The sequence below is a fragment of the Lonchura striata genome, chromosome 3, assembly GCF_050655825.1.
Source record: "Lonchura striata isolate lonStrDom1 chromosome 3, ASM5065582v1, whole genome shotgun sequence".
Lineage (NCBI taxonomy): Eukaryota > Metazoa > Chordata > Aves > Passeriformes > Estrildidae > Lonchura > Lonchura striata.
Window position 1 is genome coordinate 103983329 of NC_140705.1, and position 24242 is coordinate 104007570.

The 24242-nt window shown below is 36.8% G+C and overlaps 1 protein-coding gene across 5 annotated transcripts in view; it reads left to right on the top strand.

The window, feature by feature from the left end:
* CENPF (centromere protein F) overlaps positions 1 to 16407 on the top strand; it is a 34550-nt gene extending 18143 nt beyond the window's left edge. For 4 of the 5 annotated variants that reach the window (XM_085576067.1, XM_085576066.1, XM_031504520.3 and 1 more), the window contains exons 12-20: positions 37 to 3488; positions 4023 to 6302; positions 6859 to 6999; positions 8024 to 8200; positions 8799 to 8960; positions 10210 to 10396; positions 11099 to 11578; positions 12849 to 13042; positions 15540 to 16407. In XM_085576067.1, coding sequence (XP_085432193.1) covers positions 37 to 3488; positions 4023 to 6302; positions 6859 to 6999; positions 8024 to 8200; positions 8799 to 8960; positions 10210 to 10396; positions 11099 to 11578; positions 12849 to 13042; positions 15540 to 15740 — 7274 coding nt within the window. In that variant the 3' untranslated portion in view covers positions 15741 to 16407. The remainder of the gene's footprint in view (positions 1 to 36; positions 3489 to 4022; positions 6303 to 6858; positions 7000 to 8023; positions 8201 to 8798; positions 8961 to 10209; positions 10397 to 11098; positions 11579 to 12848; positions 13043 to 15539) is intronic. The other variant, XM_085576069.1, reaches the window with a different exon arrangement.
* The last annotated feature ends 7835 nt before the right edge of the window (positions 16408 to 24242 follow it).

Here is a 24242-nt window from a genome sequence, read left to right on the forward strand (position 1 = left end):
TGACTGACAAAGATTTGATGGTATTTTCTTCCACAGATAAGAATGCTGTTCTGGAAGTGGAGCTGAAGTTACTGGAAGAGAAATTTAAAAGGCAAGAGAGCTCACTTTCACTGGAGAACCTGAAAATAGCCTTAGATGACATGGAAAAGCAACGAGAGTATACCCAAGGTCTCCTCAAGGAAAAAGATAATCATATTAAAGAACAAGACAGTAAAATAAGTAAGATGGAGGGAGAATCAGAAGCTTTGCAGAGACTTCTTGGATTAAAGCAGAAAGAATGTGAAGAATTGCAAAAAGAGGCTACTGTTTTTTCTCAATGGAAAAATGAAACTGAAGATCTTATAAATAAACTTAAGTCTGAAAAGGAAGGTATGCTAGCTCATATTAATGACTTGAAGAGTTCCCTTCAAAGTCAGCAAAGCAAAGATCATGAGCATAGTGAGAAACTTAGAATGATGCAAACTGAAAGTGACAGGAAATCCACAGAGATTAGAGAACTTAAAGATATGCTGGAATGTAAAAGTGCAGAATTAAAAGAACAAAAAAAAGCTTTTGATGAACTTAAGCAGAAAGCAGAATGTTCTGATAAAAAGTACTGCAAAGAGATAGAAAATATGTCCTGTAAAGTATTCCAGCTCACCAACCAAGTTGCTGAAGTGGAAGAAAAGTTACAATTGGCAGCAAGTCAAGGACTGCAAAGAGAGCAGTGCTATCAAAACCTGCTTGGTGAATATGAAAAAATCTGTTGTCTTGTAAAAGCAAAAGATACTTCAGAAATGACAGAAGATGGAGAAGTTAATCTACAAAGCAGACAGGATAAGACTTCTTTAGAGAATATGCAATTTTCAGCAGCTAACTCCAGCACTGGAGTGTTGGATCATGCATGTGCAGGAGCTGTTCTAGAAATGGGAAAAACTAAGGATCTGGCCAATTTAAAAGAGCAGATCTCATTTCTTGAGAGTTCTTTAGTGGCTCAAAAGCAGCTGAATTCAAATCAGCAGCAGCAGTATGAAGACTTACTGCAAATAAAGAGTGAAACAGAACAAAGGTTATTTGCAGTAGAACAGATGTACAAAAGCTTCATGACAGAAACTGAGCAGCACATCAGTAATTTGCAAGCAGATATTTCAGCACGTCAAGAATTAGTTGAAAGAACTTCAGCTATTCTTGAGGAGAAGGACATGCAACTGCAAACTTTGACTGAAAGATTAGAAAACCAACAAATTGAGTTTCAGAATCTAAAGATCAGTAATAAATTGCTTGAGGATTCACTAAGACAGCTGCAGCTCATGTCTGAAACATGGGATTCAGAGAAGAAGGACATGTCTTCAATGATTTGCTCATATAGTAAAAAAAATAGTGAACTTACTGAAGAAAATAGAGCCCTTAGGGATTTAAGCAGTGCTTTAAAGCAGGAACAAATAACTTTACTGGAGGCAAATAAAAATATTTATGATAGTTTAAAGGAAAGAGAAAAAATAATTTCTGAAATGTCTGGAAAACATGAGGAGGAAAGACAGCGTATTGAATCAAGAACAGAAGAAATCAAAAAAGAGCTTGAAGTTTTGCAGGTAAAGTATAAATCAGTAGAAGAAGAAAATGGAAAAATTATGAACATTCTGAGAGAGCAGACAACTGAATTAGATGAAAAAAAAGCAAAATTAGAACAAGAGAAGCAGGTACTTAGTGAGAACAAAGATATCATACATAATCTAATAGCCTCAGAAGAAATAAAAAAGGATTTGGTTCATGAAATTCAGCAGCTGCAGTCAGAATTTTCTAACATCCAACATGTGTCTTCTATGGAGCTTGACTGTTTAAGCCAGGAAAGGCTAAATGTCAGGACAGCACAAAATACAATGCAAGAGAAATGTGGCTTTGTATTTCAAGAAAAGGAGCAACTAGGGAAGGAACTACCAATAAAAAATGAACCTCTAATGTGCAATGTTAATTGTGAACAAAGACACTGTTCAGAGCAGTTGAGAAAGTCCCTAGAAGAAAAGGACATTGAGCTGAATAAATACAAGGTTAAATTTGAGCTTCTTCAAATGGATTTTGAGGATAGTGAGCTCTCTCTAAAGAACTGCAGGTTAGAACTGATGCAGCTGGAGATGGCTTTAAAAGGTATGGAAGTAGAACTTGAGAAAAGTGTGAGAGAGAAAGAGAGGCTGCAGCAAGAACTACTGTCTGTTAAAGAACTGAAAACTGCAGATTCTTCACTTACAATATTAGAGGAAGATGGTCACTCACTGGAGTATAATTACGGTGACATTTCCCAGGATTGTGGAAAAAGAGGAATAGATGAAAGTCCTTCATCAGCGTTGCTGGCATCCTCTTTGCGGGTAACAATAAACCAGCTGAGTGAGCTTGAGGAAATGTGTGAGAGGTTGCAGAATGAAAACACTGCATTAGCCTCTGGATTCAAAGATGCTAAAATCAATGGTATCACAGATATTAATAAAGAGGAACAGGAGACAGATGACATAATGAATGCAGATAACAATTTAAAACCTGAGAAAGCTGTTCTTCCTGATGAACTTATGGATCAAAGTGATGACAGTGATCTGAGAATGTGTTCTTATAATAAGGAAGTGTCCTTTGGGCTTAAAGAATGCAATTCTTCTGACTATGAAGATTTAAAATTGTCCAGCAAAGAAGTTAAGGTACACTTTGCAGAAGTAAGAGAGAAGCTTTTGACTTTTCAGGATGAACACCTAAAATTATACGAACAGCACTGTAGTATGAGCTCAAAGATATGTGAGCTGCAGTCCTGTATTGAAATACTAAAAGCAGAAAATTCCTCATTGTCAGCAAGTCTAAGCAGTGCTCATGTGGATTCTGTGCAAGTGTCACTGTCATCCAGTCAAGATGACACGCTGCCTAAATTAGATGAAACTAAGGCCATGGATTCTTCCTCAGAACTTTCTGTAAATCCCTATTTATTAGAAGTAAGTGGGGTGGTTGATTCTCATAACAGTGCTTCTTGCAAATGGACAGAGGAAATTAATCAGACAGACAGTTCTGTAGAAGTAATTTCAGAGGATACAACAGAAGTTTTGGCTGAAAAGTGTCACAATGATCACAATTTGGATTCTATTAGAAAGCTCAGGAGTATTACTCCAAGAAAATCTAACCTTGAAAATAGAATTGAAGAGCTTCAGATGCTCTGTCAGACATATGAGAAGGCCATCAAAGTGCTTGAAGATCAGTTTCATGTTCAAGAGAACATGAAAAATGAGGAAATACAAGAGCTGAAAGAAGTTATACTTTCTGAAAGGAAAGAAATAGATCATCTCAAACAGCAAAATCTATCTGAAAAGGAAGAATGGCAGCAGAAGCTGAATAATGTGACTATGGAGATGGAGTGCAAATTGGCAGCAGAAAGAAAACAAACTCAGAATCTCTCTTTGGAGCTGGAAGCAGCAAGACTCCAACTACAGGTCCTTGATTTAAGTTCTCATTCACTGCTGTGCACAGATATTGAAAATGTGAGTAATTGCTGTCATGCAAATGAGTTTTATGTAAATCCTTTGATTTGTGGTCACCCAGATAGATTTTACTGCAAAAATTCTATTAAAAATTGTGCCCCACAGAAGCAGTGGAAGAAAGAAGAAAAATAATCCATACTTGAGCAGTGATCTTTGTCCATTTAGTAATGTTAATAATAATACACTTTGTCATGTAGACACCTATTTTCCCAAAACAGGAAAAATTTGTATATCCCTCTGTATTTTCCCAAAATGCCGAGGGATGTGGTAACTTTGAACATAGTCTTTCAGCAAATTTATCTGAAATGTCTCCCTCAATACCTTTAAAACATTTTTAGCCAAAAATGTGTGTATAAATAAGTGTCAAACGTTTCTGTAAGAAAGGAGACTGTGAAGTAGGGAGGAATATCTATTTATTTTGCATAAGAGCAGGAGCTTTACTAATTTAAGAAAAGTTTTTAAACTTACCTTGTTTTTTCTTATATGTACTCTTCCCCCTCTTTTTTTTAATGGATTGATTCTTATTCCTTGTAGAACATAGAACAAGGAAACAATACTCCTTATAAATTAAGAGTGCCTGTTGAAAACTCAGCTCTGAAAGACAATAAAATAATTCCCACTGAGAAAATAGCTGCAGGAGATGCCTCTGTGCGTGAAAATGAAACTGAGACTGCAGAAGCAAGATTAATGCAAGATTACACTGAGAAAATTTCTGGAGAACATGAGTGTAGAAATACATCAGGAAAAATAACCAGTCCTTCAGACCATGCCAGTGTATTGTCATTTTCCAATAGTAGGGTTTTGAGTACTGGCTATTTCTGTGAAAATCAAATAACCACTGAAATGCTTCAGGAAGAGGCAAAACAACAGACTGCTAAAGATTTGAATCTGATCTATGAGATAGAAGAAGAACATAACCATGTAGATTTGAAAATAAGAGTTGAGCAATCAAACTTAGAGATGAACTTCCAGGAGGCACAAATTATTTCAAATAACGCAGCTTTTGCAGGACTGGAGGAAGCTACTGTACCTGTTAAGGAAGAAAACTGTGGCATAAATGAAAAACACAGATCTGTCAATAAGCAGGAATTATCTCTTCATGTAGTCTCACCAGAAAAAGAACTCGAGAACCTGAAGTCTGAGCTGGAGATCTGTAAAGTTAGATCACTGAATGCAGCAGACATGTTTGATGTAGAAATGACCAAGAGAGCTGGTCAGGAAAAATTTCTTGCAGCTGAAAATGAAGGGTATCCAAAATCTGAGCAAGTTAATATTGACAACCATGCCTTGTTCATAGAATGTGACATTGAAATGCTTCAGGCAAAATGTCAGCAATTGGAAAGGGAGAAGGAAGTTAATCTAAAAACTATTTCTCGCTTTCAAGGGCAACTTGTTTCGGTCACAGCTGAGAGAAACCATATTGGCCAAGAACTGAGAATTTTGTCTGAAAGCAAAAAAGAGCTGGATCAGAAGTATCAAAAGCTACAGGAGAAATTAAAAGAACTAGAGTTAACTAAAATGGATTCTACTGAATTCATTAGAAGGTTAGAGGATGAAGTGGCGACACAAGCAAATCTACTTGAGGCTGTAAAATCTGATGCAAATCAATTATCCAATGAAAAAGACAGTCTTCTTCAGAAGCTGCAAAGTTTAGAAAATGATGCTGTATCTTTCACCATAGAAAGAGAAAAATTCCAGAATGAAGCAGCAGATTCAAAGAAAGAAAAAGAGCTGATTGCAAGCGAGTTGGGAATGATGCAGCATAAATTAGGTTCATCAGAAATGGAAAATTCAAAGCTTTCCAAATCTTTGGAAGGCTTGTTAATGGAAAAAGGAGAACTTGCTGCAAGACTCAGCGCAGCACAGAAAGAAGTAGACCAATTGCGATGTGGAATTGAGAAGCTGAAAGTAAAAATTGAGTCTGATGAGAAGAAAAAACGTCACATTGCTGAGAAGCTGAGAGACAATGAACGGAAAGCTGACTCTCTTCAGGATAAAATAGAGAGGCTTGAAAGGGAATTGGAGATGTCAGAGAAAAATCTAGAAGATACAGTTATTGAATTGGAGACTGCCAAAGCAGAGGCAGAAACATTAGCAACAGAGCTGGAAGAGATGACTGAAAAGCTGAAATGTTCTAACTTACAAATTGATGTCCTCACCTCACAAAAAGAGTGTTTGGCTAAAGATTTAAAAGAAATGAAAGAAAGATTCCTTGAACTGGAGTCTTCAAATTTGGCTACAGCAAAACAGTTGGAAGAAAAGGAGGAAGAAAAGCTACAAATCAAAGATGAGTTTGAAAATACTGTGGCATTGCTGAGATCTGAGCTCAAAGATATGAATGAGAAATTAGAGTTTTCACGCAAGGAGGAAGCAGATGCTAGAGCAAAAGAGCAAGTCCTGATTGGTCAGGTGGCTTGTCTTGAGCAGGATAAAATAATGCTGTTACAGGAATGTCAGGAAATGAAAAATGAAAACATCAAATTGGATCAAGCAAGGGAAGTACTTGTTCAAGAATTGATGGATTGTAAACAAGAACTCAATGAAAAAGTGCAGGAAAATGGTGCTTTTGAAAAGCAGGTGAAAGAAACAGAAGCACTATCTTTGCAGCTGACTCACATGCAGCATAAACTTGAATGCTGGCACCAGGAAAAAGAGAGGTTGCAAAACTTGATTGCTGAGTTGAAGCTGAAGAAGCAATATTTTTCTGATGGTGAAACCTCTCTGGATATCCTGAATGTTCTAAAAATGTCCTATAAGGACCTTGAGAAGGAACTGGAATCTACACTTTGTGAAAAGAACACTCTATGTAAAAAGGTAATATCATTTCCATTGGGGTAAAGTTCCCTTTGTAGGAGCAAGGATAAAGTGTCCTCTGGGTTTACCACTTCCTTAGTTTGTGAAATCCTAAAATAATTTTAACCTCAGACTTTTGCAGGAAACATCCTATTTTTAAAATTACGTTTTCCATACAATCATAAATTTTCATTGAAGTTTCAGAGCTAGAAAGCAGGGCATTGTTTTGCATAGGATGAATGAAAAGGTAGCTTGAAAGTAGACATAGAAGTTTAAGCATTCAAATAATGCAGGATAGTTTCCTCTTTCCTGTAGAAGAAAAGGAGGAAGAACAAATTGGTATTGGGTGACTGAGTTTTCATATCAAGAATAAATACTTTGGAAGCTCCAAAGAAAGTGAAATAACAATAGTGCACTTGCCATGTGAAAACGTCATTATCCTGTTGTGACTCTTACTTAAAACTTGACCAACTAGGAATAAAATAATCCATCTTAAAAACTGCTTGTTATGTATAAGCACATTCTTTGGTGGTCATTGTACATGTATTAAGAATAATTCTGGAAAATTTTATTTCAGGTAAATGAACTAGCTGAAAGTCGAACTGAGCTGCAAGTCAAGCTAAGTGATACTGAACAGAAGATTGCCAAACTACAAGAAGAAAGAAATAAGCTTGCTGAAGAAATGCAATGTGTTCAAGAACATTCAGAAAAGAACAAAGTAAGTTATTCCATTTGCATTATTTCCATGTTGAAAGCCAGATGCTCAAGTACAGTGCCTATATGGAGGCTGATCAAGGGGATCTGTGATAATGTACAATATTAGAGGTTATTGCTTCCAAATTTCAAAAAATACAATATTCTCTTCTGGGATAAAATGATTACATAATAGTTTCCCCCCCTCTTCCTTCCATCCAAACTATGTTTTCTTAGTATAGGGGCCACTACTGATTAGCTAGACATTTCTCAGTGTTGAGAAATTCTCTACTACAGGCTTTCAATCATCAGACTGAGGAGGGCAGATAAAAAATATAGCATTTCTCAAAACTACTTTTAGTGTTTCAGTAGTGCTAATTTAATTTAGGACATAGTCAAGGAAGAAACAGTTTTGGAGCTTTTGTTTATAAGTTGTTTGCATTTAATTCTTAGATGCTATATTATCATCTAGAAAACTTTGGGTCTTATTTGTGAACAGTCTTATGTCTTTAAACTAGTTTATGTGGTCATCTGATCTACTAACTTTATTTACAAAACTCTATAACCAGGGGCTTGTTTCTAATTTGGCATTGAGGATTTTGAGTGGGATGGGAAAAGAACAGATATTTCTGCAACTTTCAGAAATCCTAAATGGAAATACAGGACAGCTGTCCAAAAAGTAGTTATATAAATGGGTGAAAATGCTTAAAAAATTTTGTCACCTTAAATAGGGTGAAGAAGTGACCCTTAACCTCTCAAGTCACTCTGAGGGAATAACACTGGGAGAGGTTAAGCTTTGATTTTGGCAGTGCTGCTTGATTTAATGCTGCTGGCAAACTTGCACTTGTTTTCTTTTAAGAGAACCTTCCTTTGTGTCCTGTCCTACTTTTGTGTTCAGATGTTCTTTTCTTTGATTACACTGTTAAACATTTTTTCTTCAATTTATTTTGTGTGGGAGTCCAGGGCATCTCTCTGGCTGTTTAATGGGTCAACTCTTTCTCCATTGAGATAACTCCAAATACCAAAGGATGTACTATTACTATTTACAGATTCAGCTGCATCTAACAACTTCAGAAAAAAATGAACTGGCCAGGTGTTTGGAGATGTTCCAGAATCAACTTCAAGAAAAAGAGTGTGAAATTAAAAGACAGATATCAGAATACAAAGACAGACTACTTCAAGCAAAGAAAGAGCATCAGGATGCTCTGACAGAAGCAAACCGAAAGGTAAGTCAGAAAATAGGAAGAGTAGTGCTGTGAATTTTTAATTCAGTTCTATCTATTTTACAAAATTTTGCTGATCCTATTACAAAAAAATTATCTTTCCTAACAATATTTCCAAGATCTACATATACTTACCTTGGAGCTCAGTAAGTGTTAACTTTTTTCGATATGATGAGCTCTAAAATATGAATTTATCTCACAACTCAGTAAGAATTTAATCTATATAAAAATTCACTAGGACTATAACCTTGAAAAAGGGAAAGCAACAGTATGTTTAATCCAGGAAATGGTTGTTTTGGTAGGAAGAGGGAAGAAAGTTTAACCAGTTCAGGATAAAAGGACAAACTTGTTGGAAATACATTTGTAAGATGTGCTATATGTAAGGGTTTTTTTCTGACAGTCTTCTTAGAAGCAAGATTCTAGTATTCAAAATGTGTACTTGAGACAAATTGTCCTTTCAATGTTCAGCTCCTTAAAACATAATTATTAAATTTGCTGTGGAATTCCTGTGGGTTTGTGATACACTGTTATGTACATCTTTAAAATAAAACTCAGTGTCCTTTTTGGTATCATAGTAATTAGGCATATTTTCTTTCCTTAGAGTAAAGTAGAAATTGAGGCCTGTCATGAGAAGATTAGTTCACTGGAGCACTTTATCAGCTCACAAAAATTGGAAATAGAGCATTTGAAGTCAAATAAAGAACAGCTAAATAATTCCCTTAAAGAAGCTAATCAATCCTTAGGAGAGCTCCTAAAAACTAAGGTAAGAAAAAGCCTTAAGTATGATCAATTACATGAGATTCCAGACACTGTGTAGTAAAATAAACATAGGATTGGCAACCAGTGCTCCAGAACTTTGCTTGTTTAGTACAGCCTTTGTTTCACTAAAGAGAACATAAAGCCTGGAGAAAACATTGTTATTATTGATATGCATTAGAAAAATTCTGTTCTGTGTGCCATGACTGAGATCACCTAGAATTGGTTTCTGTGACCTAAACACAGCAGTCTATTGACTACAGTGAGCATTGCAGCTGAGCTAAAATGTGATTAGAATTCCCTCGGAGAGACTTTGCAGTGCCTCTATTTTGTGTTTGTGAACTACTTTGATGGTGAAATGTACCATGGTCTATCCCTAAGCACTAGTCTTGATAGATTGCTCTTGATTCAGCTTTTTCAGTTCCATTTTATATAGAATTTTCATTACAGGTATTAACTAGTGTAATTCTCTGACAGAATTGTCCTCAGGTATGCTGGAATATGAGCTCCACATACTGTGAGCTACTGATAACTGGGAACAGCTCTCCATGTTCTTGGTTTGCTTTTTAGTAGCACAGGTGAAGCTTCACTGTCCATATAGCGAACTTCTACACCAATAATCCAGTCCCTGCGTTTTCGTTGCTTCCTGGGTGGTTTTGGTCTATTTTGGTGTTGCTTTTGTCTGTGATTGATTTCTGGCTTCAACTCAGTACTCCCACTTGAGGAATTAGTGTCTCTATAAATGCACTCTTGGAGAAACAGTCAATTCAATTTACATGCAAGCAAACACTGAGTTACAATATGCCCATTTTGCTCAACAGTTCTTTCTTCTTAGGGCTCTCCACTGTGCTGTTAATTTGGTTAATAAGAGCAGTCCAAGGATAAAGTCCTGTGGGATGTGTGCATGGCAGTGTCAGTGTAGCAGAGATGGCTTCCAGTTGTGCTCACTGAGTGGTATTTGGTTGGGATGGGATGGTAAAAGGTTCACCTTGGACATTATTGTGAAGAATTTTTTTCCTTTAGAAAACAGTGTAAAGCATTAGAAAGGACTGCCCAGTGAAGGGTTGAAGGAACAACTCAAGGTTGGCCCTTAGTGTTATGGATTAGTTGATATGGTGGTGTTTGGTCAAAGGTTGGACTCAATGGTCTTGGAGGTCTTTTCCAACTTCAGTGACTCTATAACTCCATTTGATATTATAATGTTTAAAAGGAAGAATTATGTTTCTGGTAAAAGAACTGAATTTCTTATTTTTTAGGCTGATAATAGTAACATTATAATTCAGCTGAAGAAGGAAAATGAATATGCCCACAGTAAAGTGCAGATGTGGATAAAATCCTGTAAGCAGCTGGAACAGGAAAAGGAAATGTTGCAGAAACAACTAGCTGAACATGATGAGCTGCTAAAGAAGGAAAATCTGACAATGGCAAAGCATAATAAAGAAGGTAACTGAATCTAGATTGTCTTAATGCTTTTTTAGTGGTGCATTAATCTGTAAAACTTTCTTGTTCCCTAAAATGCCCACTTGCATATGCAGCTCTAGTACAGAGCATGATTCTTAACTAGGATAAAAAGTTACAAGTGCAAATGTCAAACATTTTCAAAACTTAGCTAATATTTTTTCTCTTATGGTGTTATTTCTTTACTCAGAAAGAACACTAGGTTCTGAATAAATATATTAAGTCTTACATTTTTGGTGTTAGTGACTTGAAGAAAAGGGCTATTTTTCTTATTAAATAGGTTTTGTGTGTGAGTTGTTTTATCATTTTCCAGCAAGCTTTTCCTCTGATTCTCATGCTTTGTTATGAATATTTTAGCTCACCTCATGAGATGCACTGTATTGTAAATGATACTTAAAGCAAGTTAAGGGTACAAATGGAGTGTTCAGAAATTACAAAATGAGAGGGAAAATGTTTCCCCATGCACTGATCAAGGATTCTTTTCAAAATTTGTATATTTGTGCTCTATTTAGCAAGGACATTATTATGTCTATCATATTACTGAATTTGTTTCACAGTTGGTTTTTTTTATAGTTGCAGTGTTATAAAATGTGTAATTAAAAGATGCATGGCCATTGCATTATAAATTTTTACATATGAATATTTTATTATGTTAGTTATATGAATAATCATGTTTTTCTTTGAAAGATGTTGATGATAATGCCATTACAGAAGAAATTAAGTTAAAATTGGAAGAATTGCAGGAATCTATAGAAGTGAAGACCAGAGAAGCAAATGAGAACTTGGAGAAATATTGCTCTCTCATTGTTAAATACCATAAACTAGAGGAAGAAAATGAGATGCTAAAAACACAAGTCAGTTTGTTGAGTACTCAGCTGAAACAGCGAGTAAGTGATGCTGTCAGCACTCCTTTGCTGAATTCAGAGAAGTCATTAACACAGAAGAGCAAACACTCTGTCAAAGACAGAAGGTCAGATGAAGATACTACTAAGCTTTCAAGTAAAAGGCAAAGATGTGAAGATAGCAGGAAAGACAATGGAGAACAAAGATCTCCTGCTCCAGAGACTTCATTGAAAAAGAAAAGGAAGTGTGATATCTCTCAAAATATGCAGGGTCTGGACAATAAAGACTGTGAGCTGGATGGGCTTCCAGAAATAGTGAAAAAAGGTATTTATGTCTTGTAAAGGCAAATATTCTCTGAGCACTGCAGGTGTGCTTTTCTCTTTTGTTTTGTTGAATGGCTTTCACTCTAAGTTGGTGACAATGCAAACATTTTTGGTGCTAGTGATGGAAGGTGAAAGGAATCAATGAGACATGTGACAATAGGTGCCAAGCTAGCTTTTGTGGAGTGCCGGTGTTAGACCAGCAGAGCACATTTCTATTGGATTAATAACTCCCATTCTGCTAAGAGTTAAGTGGTCCTGGCAGTCTCCTGTGCTTCCATCACCTCACTTACAGGTGTAGGGTGCACTGAGGCAACCGAAGACCAGAAATTAGGGAGGAGTGAGTGGTGTCTGCAGGGAAGCCCATGTGTGTTCCCCAACTGTTTACTTATTTGTGGACTTTTATTTCTTTCAATACCAGTAATTAAAAGTGTGTTAATTTGCAAAACATTAAATCAACTATAATTCCCTGAGTTGAAACTGACTTGCTCACAGCAGTTAGACATTAAACTTCATGAGAAGATTAATAAATTAACTCTCATCTTCATGAGAGTTCACTTTCTGTCTGCTATGAATGCCATGAAATTAGGCAGCCTGGTACTCCATATGAGGGTTCACTGCAGCAGAGGGTAACTGAGAAGACTACACAAATCAGGGCTTGAAAAATATCTTGTAAGTTCTACTACCTATGAAGTTGCCCTTTATAATTAATGTAATTGCCATAATTAAAGGACAAACCATAAGGATGCTGAATAGCCTCAACTTTGGTCACTTCCAGAAGTCAGGATTTCTAAAGCTAAACGTTATTTGCATTTCACTTTCTTACCAGCATTACTGTATCTTCTAAAAATAGCCCTGTTCTGAGGACAAATGTGTCAGTTCATGTTTGACTTTTAGGCTAGATAGAGAGATAATAAACAGTCTCTACATAAATGGTTCTACAAAGAGAAAATCAAGGGTATCATGTCATGGTATCATGAATTAACCAGTACTGGTTTTCAGTTTGAAATTTCTCTCCACATAATAATGTACCTGTTTGATTTGTTTATTTTTCTATAGAATTGCTCTTGTAATTCAATGGTTCTTCTGTGATATACAAGTTTTGCATTTGAATTTTGGAATATGGAAGATCTGTTCAGCAATCTTTGTTCCATTTTCTCCAATGGAACAGATGATTTATTTCAATCAGCTATTTTATTCCTATTGTGAAAAAAGAAATCTATTTGAGGAAGTGTGATTGCTTTAGGTTTTTATAGAAACTGTTTGTTTTTCAGGGTTTGCTGACATCCCCAGTGGCAAGGTCAGCCCTTACATTTTACGAAGAACAACTCTACACCTCAGATCCAGTCCCCATCTGGCTTCCTCAAGCGAGAAGAGGCCTTTGCCTACACAGGACTCGGAGAAGTGCAGACCAGACCATCTTGGTGAGCGCTGCTGTTTGACACCTGGTGGCAGCAAACCACAAAAGGTAACTTGGAAAAATTATATCTGGGTATGAAAGTCATGGGGAAGACTTAATGCACTCATTAAATATATTCATCTTGCCAAGTGAATTTGAGGACATCTCATTCTTTGTGTTCCTCAACAGTAGAGTGGAGAGAAGATCAAAAATACTGAATGACTGAAACATGACATGGGTCTTACCAAAGTATCAATATGCAAATTGTTAATGTGCTTTTATTTGTTAGCTCATAGGAGCAGCCAGTGAGAAAGGTAAATTCAATACAGGTATATTTTCAATTTCTTATTATGTATATTAAAGAGCAGGTATTCCTTATACTGTGGCTTCTTAGGTTGTAGAGCAAGTAACCACCAAAAAAGACTAACCTTTGGGAATTTGAGTTTGAAGTTTTGTGCAAACAGCTCTTGGAATTTCTAGAATAAGTACAGATATTTGAGAGGCTATTAAACATGTAAATAGGGAACATTTGGATTACAAAGAGTGGATTCTGTTAGAAGGGACATTAAAGATAGCTAATTCCAACCTCCCTGCCACAGACAGGGACACCTTCCACTAGACCAGCTTGGTCATGCTTACCAGATTTGGATGTTATCAAAACAAATAAATACTACAGAGTTATGTTTTGAAAGGGGATTGTTATTAAGAAAAGGTTAGCAACTGAGGTTTACATTAGCTTTGTGTTTTCATTACTAGACACATTGCTGAATGTTTCACAATGTATCAGAGCAATGTGTTCTAAGATGATGCAAATGCTTTGCAGATTATAGAAAATTGTTCCAACTTTAGGACAGAAATAAACCTTTTGTTGTCCAAAACCTCCTCCAAAGTTTGTAACCATGTTGTCTCAAGTTAAGCAGTAAGGGAATAGTTATTAGTAGCTCTTTGTATGAGGGCTACACAGAAATATGTCAGTAGATAAAAATCCTTCCAGTTTGCCAGGCACGAAAGTATTCTCTTGACAATCAGCAGAATCTTACACATAGCTTTTTGGGTTTTTTCTTTTTTTTTCTTTCCTTTTTTTAAAAAATCCAGTTATTTTGTATTAGCACATAAAGTATGTTGGCAAATACCAAAAGTAAATAAAGGCAAATGCCACATAGTTTAGTGGATGTATAGCTTTTGAGGCCAGAAAGCACCATTGGGAAGACAAATCGGATCGGAGCTGTAATTTTTTTGAGCTACAGCAATAGGAAATCAGTGAGAGTGAATCCACTGAATTTGTGTATGTTGTTTCAAGGGATAATTACCCTACTTGCCAAGAGTTGCTGCTTCTTACAGACATTGCCTGGAGGTCTGTGTTTTATTACTGTTTCATTAAGTGATGCCAATAAATTTTATTTATACTCCTTCATGTCTGTTTCCCTATAACCTTAGAAACAAATGGTGTTGCTTGTAAAGAATCTGAGTAATGTAAAAAAGAAAGGAAGCCTCAGTCGCAGAAAGTTGTGTAGTAATCACCTGCCAGCATGGTGTAAGCTTGTTGTTGGCTCTTGCTGACCATAGTCAGGGTTATAGCAAGTAACAATTCATCAGTAATATTTTCTCATTTAACTGAAGGATTTCCCAAACATTCCTCCTCATTGTCTAAACTTGTGTTGTCTAGGTCCAAGGACTGGTTACTCCTCACCTTCAATTAGATTGCAGTAATTAAAATTTCAGTGTTGGTTTTGTTCCCCCCAAGTGTAAATATGCAAAAGTCATCAGTGTCAGGAATTTGTGCCCTTCTCTTGGACACTGCTTGAATGCGTGTGTTTTATTTCAAGGTAATGTACATCTGGGAATTTCTGGAGGAATTGCTCATATTGTTTCATCATTTGTTGAAACCATTAAAATGTGTTGTTTCATGATTTATATTAATGCAGTAAATGGTGTGTCTTGTTTTAAAAGTGAAATAAGCCTTGTTTCCTTCTCTTTGACAGGTATTTGTATCTACTTTATTTCAAATACCTAGTTTCAAACTGTTTCAAATTTTTCAAGGTGTTTAAAAAGTGGCTGTCATGTTCACATGCAAATTTATGCACTTTTCTATGTGAATTTAACATAGAATTTAAATTGAGTGCTTTGACTGCACATCGGTCAAAATGTGAAAGCAATGGTTTCTGCCCAGATGTCAGCAAAAAAAGTGACACCTATGCTTTATGTTTGCAAAATATGTAGGGAAAATATTAAATACAGCTCTTGATACATAATACCAGCTACTTTCGTAAACAGCTTACTAGTACTGTCTGTTCCCTGTGTAGCTTTTTTCTGCTCCTGGAAAATAGCTTGCCAGCAGTATAGCAGATATTTCATCTCATACCACAACAAAACAAGAGTTATCAAGCCTCACTGTGTTGTGTATTCAGAGTGATAAGTGCCTTAAAAAAATATGTTTTTCTGCTTTCAATATGTCTTTAGCAAATTCCCAATATTTAGTCTTTTGCAGCAAGCCTTTCGACCCAAGGCAGAAAGCTAATATGGTTTTCCATTACAGTAAACAAGGATGTTTTTGTTTGTGTTACAGGAAAATGATGAGCAGCAGTCCCAAGCTTTTCCACCGATGAATTCTACATCAAGGTCACTGCTTTGCCTGTATAAACAATCCCCAAAACCTCTCTCTGATAATGCTAGGGAGAGCTGTACAATGCACAAAGCAAAAAATTCCCTAAATGAACAAGGATTATCTGAGGAAGATGAGCAAAAAGAAAATTGTAAGGTGCAGTAAACCTTAGTCACTACTCAGAATAACTGGTGATCAAAACCAGTTTGTAAAATAAATATCAGCTATATGGAGGGCACCATTTTCTCTTCTGCAATGAATAACAGTATATGAATTCTGCAGAGCTTCTTTGAGAATCTTTACTAATACCAATAGTCATACAAAGTTTTGAAATAATAGTGAACACATAATTGATCTTTTTATAGAATCACAGAATCAATTAGGTTGGAAAAGACCTTTGAGGTCTATGACCTAACATCACTTTGTCAACCAGACCATGGCACTGGGTGTCATATCCATTCTTTTCTTAAACACCTCCAGGATGGTGATTCTACCACCTGGGCAGCCCATTCCAATGCCCAATCACCCTTTCTGTGAAGAACTTCTCCCTAATGGCCAGCCTAAACCTCCCCTTCTGCAGCTTGAGTCTGCATGTCCTCTTGTCCTGTTGCTGGTTAACTGAGAGAAGAGACCAACCCCCACCTGGCTACAACCTTCTTTTAGATGTAACTGTAGAATTTTCTGTAAATACTTTTTTATAAAGCTGTTAAAAAATTAAAACATAGAAAAAATGGCTGCATTTTGCTATGTAGTTAATTGTTGTCATTTTTGTGTACCAATGGTTGATCTACAAAATGGAAAATAAACTTACTTAAATATCTAAAAATACTAATTTCCAGAAAAAATGTGGCAAATAGTATTGGATGATTCAAAATGAAGTAGTAACTTACTTTCTAAGTGCAAGACAAAAATAGAGAACCTGACAGAAAGTGCATACAGTGTAGAGGTCTAGCTAGTGTTCTCTGTCTTGGTATCCCTTCTTCCTGATGGAATAATGTGCAAATTTGCGGTGAGACATGATTCAAACAAAGCCAAAGAGGACTGCCTGTTTCCCTGAAACTAAGCATCTGACAATGTACTTCCCTAGTTGAAGGTCTTATGTGGATGTTCACATCTGCGAAATGGCCCTTGGCCAGCCAGTAAGCCTCAGTAAGATGGGAGTGAGCGCTTTGTACCAGGCCAGAAAGGACCCTATAACAACAAATTTGTTTTTGTTCTACCAGCAATGGCTGGCTGCTGCTCTGCTGGAGATCACCCTTCACTTTGACAATTCTTAGCCTCAAATCTGTCTCTATGAAAATCACTGAAGACCTGTATGTGATGTAAGGAGAATGGATGTGCTGGGAAATGTTCAGGTGTCAAGAAATGTCTGTGTGGAATGCCCTAGGTTACCTCATTTTCATTCAGGAAAGATCTTTGAGATATCAAATAACAGTGAATTTTCTAGAAATAGCATATAAGATTCTGGTATCATCTGTACAAGAGAAATAACTCCATCCAGTTCATGGATTCATTTCACACAATTGAATTTAGAATGATTCATTACAAAAATGAATGTTCATGCTCATCCCAGCTTGTGAATTTCAAAGGTCTAACTGGGCTTGCCCAGCAGCACAGACCAATTCAACATTATAAAAAAGAGTGGCATCAGCCACATCAGTCATTATACACCTAAGCAGAAATAACTTGCTGATAATTCATATAGCTTATGCTCATCTGGCTTGGCCAGGTGTTAGAGAAATCAAGCTCCTGAACAGTAGTGCCCTAAAGCTCCAAGATACACAGCAGAGAGGCATTTTCACATTGTTGTTACTGTATCAGAAAGATGTTGTTTCTTCTTTCAACAAAAGTGCATAATAGCATTTTCTACACCTTGAAAAAATTACTTAAACTAAGAGACAATATTTATGTTTCAAGCTGAAATTTCAAAATATAAGGATACCTTCTACTTCATGGTTAGTTTCACTCTCAGAGCAGAGTGGTTTTCTCTTTTTTACATATACATACATACACACCATTATTCTGCCTTTCTTACAGTAATGTCATGATGCAGTCAGTTTAGGAGAAAAATTAGCTTCTCATCAGTCAAACCAAAACATCTTTGAAGAAATTCAACATTTGTATGAAATATGTATAACAGAATCAGGCAAATGAAAATATTTTTCATTGTTCAAAAGATCAAAATCTTGCCAGACAAACTATCCTTCAGTAACTAGATATGCCAGTGCTTGGGGTCACAGCAGTAGATCTTTTGGCTTTTTCTTAAGCATATCAAGTTGTTTGTTAACTCAAGTGTTAGGTAATTAAAATAATCCTTGTAGTCTGAAAGGGACCCATCTTAAAGGGTGCATTTTATTGTCTCATCTTATGTTAGGATACTGTCAAAGCTCAAAAAAGCTAAATTATTTCAGATCAAGTTTTGTATCTTGAGAAATGAATCATCTGTGGAATTAGCAATTTAAAAAAAATGAAGTGTCTTGAGATAGAAGCATGGGTATGAAGAGGCTTTAGTAGCTGATAATAGAAAAAACCCAAACAAAGCTGGTGTGTTTTATTTATCCAAATCATTGTTTTTCTGTTTTAATCTGATGCCTTGAAAAGTGTCCCACTTGGAGGAGAGTGTGGAAAAACATCTATCTTTAGAAAGCTGTCTAATCTTAACCAGACAAATTTGAACAACTATGTTATAATGAAAGAAGTGATTATCATCAGTAAAAGAAAGCATTGAGACTTTAGTTGTTTACATATTTTCCTACAAGCCTGCATCTGTATTTTATAAGCCTTATATTTCATTAAGTGTGAAATGTTTGTATTTTGAAAGGTTACAATGTCTAGTATGTATTGGAGTACTGGTATGTACATATTTTGCTGTACGTTAAAATTTTAAAAAGGTCTTAGATTAATGCCTGAATCTGTTGAAAGTAGGACTTCATATTTTACATTCCCTTGCAAACTGATGAGACTTCAGGTCACAATGCACACAGGGAAGCTTTATCAAGAGCATAATTTCCAACCTATATGTATATCAAACATGCATAACAAAAAAATCAGAGGGCCTCATCAGGATTCCTAGTAGGACTGCATGGGATGTGTTTTGTCATCTCTGTGTAATGAATGAAAGTACACTTGTTTGTGGCTTTCTATTCTGACTGTAAAAGTCCCTGTAAAAATGTCTTTGGTGCTCTACTATTGTTTTTAGCATGCTAACTTGGTTGTTGCCATAGTGATACTGTGTTACATCACAGGAAGATGCATTAGCTGGATCTCTTCACTTTCCTGTTTATCGAAGGTTTACATTATAATTGCTGTAAAATCTAGTTTGCTGTCCCAAGTGGTTTTGCATGCTCCCTGAAATGCCCAGAGCTGTACATTAAAAGCATGTTGCAGGAGTGCTGGCATCCTTCTGCCATGTTCCCCCACAGCTGATGGAAGGGTCTGGGTGGTTTGTGATGTTCAGTTCTTTCTTCAGACTTTGAACTATTCTTCTCATTTTTACCTAGTAATGAAAGAAAAATATAAAATGAGATTTTTTTGTCAGCTGCTCTTCTTGGATTCTTGTTATTAATGTCCAATGTTATAATTTAAAATGTTTGAAATGTCAGATCCTGCTGTGACTTGTGTAGCACCCTTGGCTGCAGGGGTGATCATGAGTTCTTTGTACTGTCCTGCATTTCCACCCTTGGGGACAGTACTGCCATTCCTACCCTTATTGGCTCACTGGGACCACTTGGAAGAGTCTACTCATCCAGTTGTCACTGTACAGGGTACAACTGACACAAAAGAAGAGTTCAAGCATCAGCCCTTTATTGGTCTTCAGCACAACCTTTTATACCCTTCATCTTACATGCATTGCACCTGTGTGCCCTCTCTACCCTTTTGTGATTGCTCAGTGCCTGGCACAGAGAGAGACACAGGAGTGTCTCAGTAATGAGACATAGAATGCCTCATTCCCTTCAATGGTGGTCACCTGTCCTGCACAGCTGTAGCCCATTAGGGATGAGGCTCTGCCACAGCCCCACTCCCAGTCATCACTGTGTGCCTACATCCAGTGATGGCTGGTGGGAGGGAGAGATGGAGCTGAAAAAAATCACACTCTCACTATCCAGCTGATTTTTTTTGTGTGTGTGCCCTTCAGTTGATTCAAATTAATAGACTTTTAAGGAGAAGGAAAAATACCAGGGGGAGCAGCAATGAATCCAAACGTGTCTGGTCTCAGAAGTGTGTATTGAACAACAAAGCAAATAGTGCCCTAAAACTTTGAAAGTGATGACAGAGAAAAGTGCAACAAACACCTAATGGGGAACTTCGTGCAACACATACCAAACAAGTTCCCTTTACACCGGGTAACATTGCTGAACAACGTAAATGCTGTAGGGGAAAAAAAACCCCATGCCACTGCAAGGCCCAGGTGCCAGAGGATGCTCCAGATTTGTCCCAGAATAAGTTTCAGGTGCCTTGTTTTTTCTCCTTGAGATTTCAGCTGTCTAACCCTTAAATGATTCCACCTCCCTTTGCTTTGGCTATCTTATCCTAAATAGCCATAAATTACAAAAGGCTGCCAGTAATTTTCTGCAGAAAACAGCAATTGAAAACAGCTGTTTGAACTTAACAATGTTGACAACTGGATGCAAGGTGGACTGTGGTGAAAGCAGACTGCAATTTCAGTATTCAAAGGCAATGTTGTGAGCTTGCTTGATATATGGACTAGTCTGTCTATAGTTCTAGGGACAGGAGATAGGAGATGATCTCTGTAAACATATATAGATAGGTAGATAGTTTTATATATATTATATATATCTTATATATATATAAGATATATATATTTATATATATATAAAATATTATATATTCGTGTGTGTGCATATTCTCTGACATACTTATATGCACTCCCAAGCAGTTATTTCAGTGTCAAGTTCAGAAACACTGTGGAACATAGAAAAACAGGATGTAGCTATGAAGCAGCTAAATCTGTTTGGCTTTTTGCATGGTTTTATTCCTGGAAGCTTTTTTAACAGCAGACAAATCATGATCTCTATTGACAATACAGCTGTTGAAATACTTCAGTGAAAGGTCTGATGGGTGCATAGAAAAATCAGCAGCTCTTTGTATTTTGCTTTTCTGCTCTGTGCTTCATAAATTAAACAGATGGAAGCTTAGTGAGAATCTGCTCTGTGCTGGATACAGAGGTTCCTTTATTTCAGGGCTCCTTTATTTAGGTGGCCTGCTGAGTACCACATAAAATACAGTGTAAATACATCTGATCTTGTGAAGGAAGATTGACTTTTTCATGAAGACTGTGTATCCACATCTGACTACTAATTTTTTTCTTCTAGAGGCAAAATGGGAAGTTGGAAGTTATTAATTGTGGTTGGGGATTGCTTCAATTCTTTTTTTTCAGTATAGAGAAAGGGAAGTGTTCTGTATTCTTTTGACCTTAAATTGAAAAATACTCTGTTTTTAGCACTGTTGTTGATATTTAAACTTATGTGTGGTTTTAGGCACTGCCTGGTTCTGAGGGATTGAAGATTTTAGTTCTTTTAGTGAGAAAGAAGATTTTTGTGAGGGGAAGCATAGTTTGAACTAACATAATTGCCTTAGATTCCGATCATAGAGGCTAAAAGTAATAATGGAGAAGATTGATACTTCATCCTAAGGGATTTTTCTTTCTCTTCAATTTCTTGTGAGCAATTACAGAGGAAAGAATCTACTTTGTGAATCGCAGATCTCCTACTTGCTTCACTGCTTGTTTAACTTGGTCAGCTGCTCTTTTACTTCTCTTTTTATGTAAATGTTTGGTATGTAGCTCCTGATATTATCTTCAGGTCAGTAAATTTGCTGCTGAAACACATGGAAGTATTGGTTTATATCAAAGAGTATAAATAAGAATCTTCCTCAAAGTGCACATCCCCTTACACTGCTTTAAGTGTGACTGGGAAGGGTACCAAACAGTTGGTTTGTTCAGGTGTCTCCATACCTATTGCTGACATTTTTGACAAAGCAGTACTCTTGTGTTGAAAGCATCATTTTAATGTGCTTAAAATGGAAGGTCAGTGAACCAGCTGCAGGGAAGACAATATGCTCTGCCAGAGCTTCCAAAATGTAACTGAGTTTATGGGTTGAGTTCCCATGGTGCTTGGCTACAGCTTAGAAGTAAAAGAGAAGGAAATGAAGGTCTTGTCTTTGCTCTAAAGCTGATGCTTTGCACAAACACACAGTCAACCTACCGTGTTGTAGAACTGATGCTGGAATAGCCATATTCTATACTCAGATAACTGGGAAAGGGTTTTACCCTGCTCTGATGAGCTTTAGCATAGGAGACCAAGTGTTAATTTTTCCCCACTTGTTTCTTATCCAATATCTCTTCATCAGTAGAGGAAAGTGGGGGATTTTACAGTAATTTTAAAGGCAATTCTCCTGGGCTCAGCCACCACAGTTGCTATTTCTGCATTGCTGTCTAGGGTACATTGAAAAAAATGTTGATGGGAATGTAAGTGATTGCTGGCTTGCTGTAGCAGGCAGGAGGATTCCACAAATTCACATCGTCCCTGTGGTACACTGGAGACACTTCTATAAATTCAGTAATGCAGCTATGATTATTCTTCTCCTCGCCTCCCAATTAACCAGTACTGCACATATTGTTCCCTGTCAAATATCTTATTTTGTCAGATGCCAGAGAGCAGTGTTGTTCTCTTTTCAAATTGCTGGTTTGATTTCTGGCAGTACTTGATTGCTTTAAAATGTCCTTTCTGCATCCATTTTCCTCAATACTTAATTAACTGGAGAAAACTACTGAAATGAGGTTGCAGTTAAGTAGGTGTTTCACTTCTGTTCCCGCTACCTCATTCATTTATTTCCTCTAGCTCACTCAAATCCTAGAGACTTTGTCTTCCATTTGCAAGGAATTTTGCAGTTATCTTCCACTTTGCTAGATTATCTATCTTTTAGCTAAATTCTCCTGGAGAATCCCATTCTAGAAGATGCAGTTTCCATCTACATTAAATACCAGAAAAGGCTGGAAACAAGAACCTCTTTTGCAGGTCATAGCTGTTGGCAGCATGAGCAGTGCTTGAGCATCATCTGTGGTACTTCTGTGCCTTTACAGAGGTGTCTTAGGCACGTGCAGTGCAGGTAACTGCTAGAAAGCACTTGGCTCTTACCTTTAAGAGAAAGTTAACTTACTTCTTTTGGTGGAGTATGTTCTATGGGAAGTGCCTGCCTACAATAAGCTCCCATGGAGTAGTGCTCCTTGGAACATACAGCATAAAGTAGCAGCAAATTAATCTTTTCTGTGTGAGAATAATGTGGAAGATTGCTACATCATAGCTTGGGACTGCATGTAGATGAAGGTTATGCCTACTATGGGCTCAAGTTCTTCATAGATAAGACACCAGCTTAAACATTCAAAATTCATTGGAGCAAAACAGGTGCTTTTTCATATTTTGTTGTGACCCCATTATGTTTCTCTATCTCAGCCTTACAAAGAGCCAAGACCACTGGAATTAAAAAACATCTGTGATCCAGTATAATCATACTGGGAGAAGGGAAAATGGTGATGAAAGGCACAATCAGCAGTCTCGATTGCAGGTAGTTAGTAAGCAAGCAAACAGTTCACCTATCTTGGAAAGTACAAGAGTAGATTCTGTATGGCAGATGATTGCAGAGTGGACTGAGAACACCTGACCAGTGTGTTTTGACTTGCTGAAGACTGGGAAAATTATTAGTATCACTGTCAGAATGAATCTAGGGGAAAATGGATTGCAGTTTAATCAATTAGCATTCCTAGAGCACCATCACTGAACTTTGCTTTACTAAGAGGTGATAATCATCATGGCCTCTTTGTTCTGTGGAGGAAGACCTGTGGGTATGCATGGCATGGAGTCTGGAAGCTGTCACACAGAAAGGGAAAAAAATGGGCAGACTGTGGAGCTTACTGGGAAAATGTTAAGACTCTGGTTCAGTTTGAAGGTCATTACAACAAGGATTCTATTTTGACCACTTTAAGAGAAAATTACTTGTTCTGTTGAAATATGTTTAAGATAATGGACACTCTATAAGCTGGAAGCACAGTACTTCAAAAGAAGCCACTTTTGTAGCTCAGAATGCTAGTGTTCAGAAAATAAGGAGCAAATTCCTTGTGATATAAATCCAGTGAATTTCTTCATGCACATGATTTGTCAAACTGACTGATGAGATTTGCAATATTCAGCATTTTTTTCTTTTAAGTTTATGCTCTTAATATATTGTGATAGACATTAAAAAATACTCAAGAAAGTGAAAAGACCAACTTTAAAACCTCTTCCTCTCTAAAGAAATTATCACAAAAATTTCTGAATGAATATAAAAGTTATTCAAACCTATCTGCAGAGCTGCTCTTTGTAAATATTATAAAGTAATTTTATATCTTCTGTGTTTTGTTTTGCTGACTTGACTGATAAGGTGAACCTTCAGCAAAAGGAAAAAATCCAGTATAGCAGCCAAGGCTATGGAAGGCCAGGAAGTGTGAGAGTTTGTGGCCAGGCCTGCACAGTTCTGAGCTACCTGTGTTTAACTAGGTGAGTGTTAGTTTTACAAAAGTGTGTTTTACCTATGAGAGTTTCCCCTCTAGACCTAATTTTAAAGCTTGGTGACCTATAAATAAATCATCGTCTGGGTTAGGCTTGGTTTCAG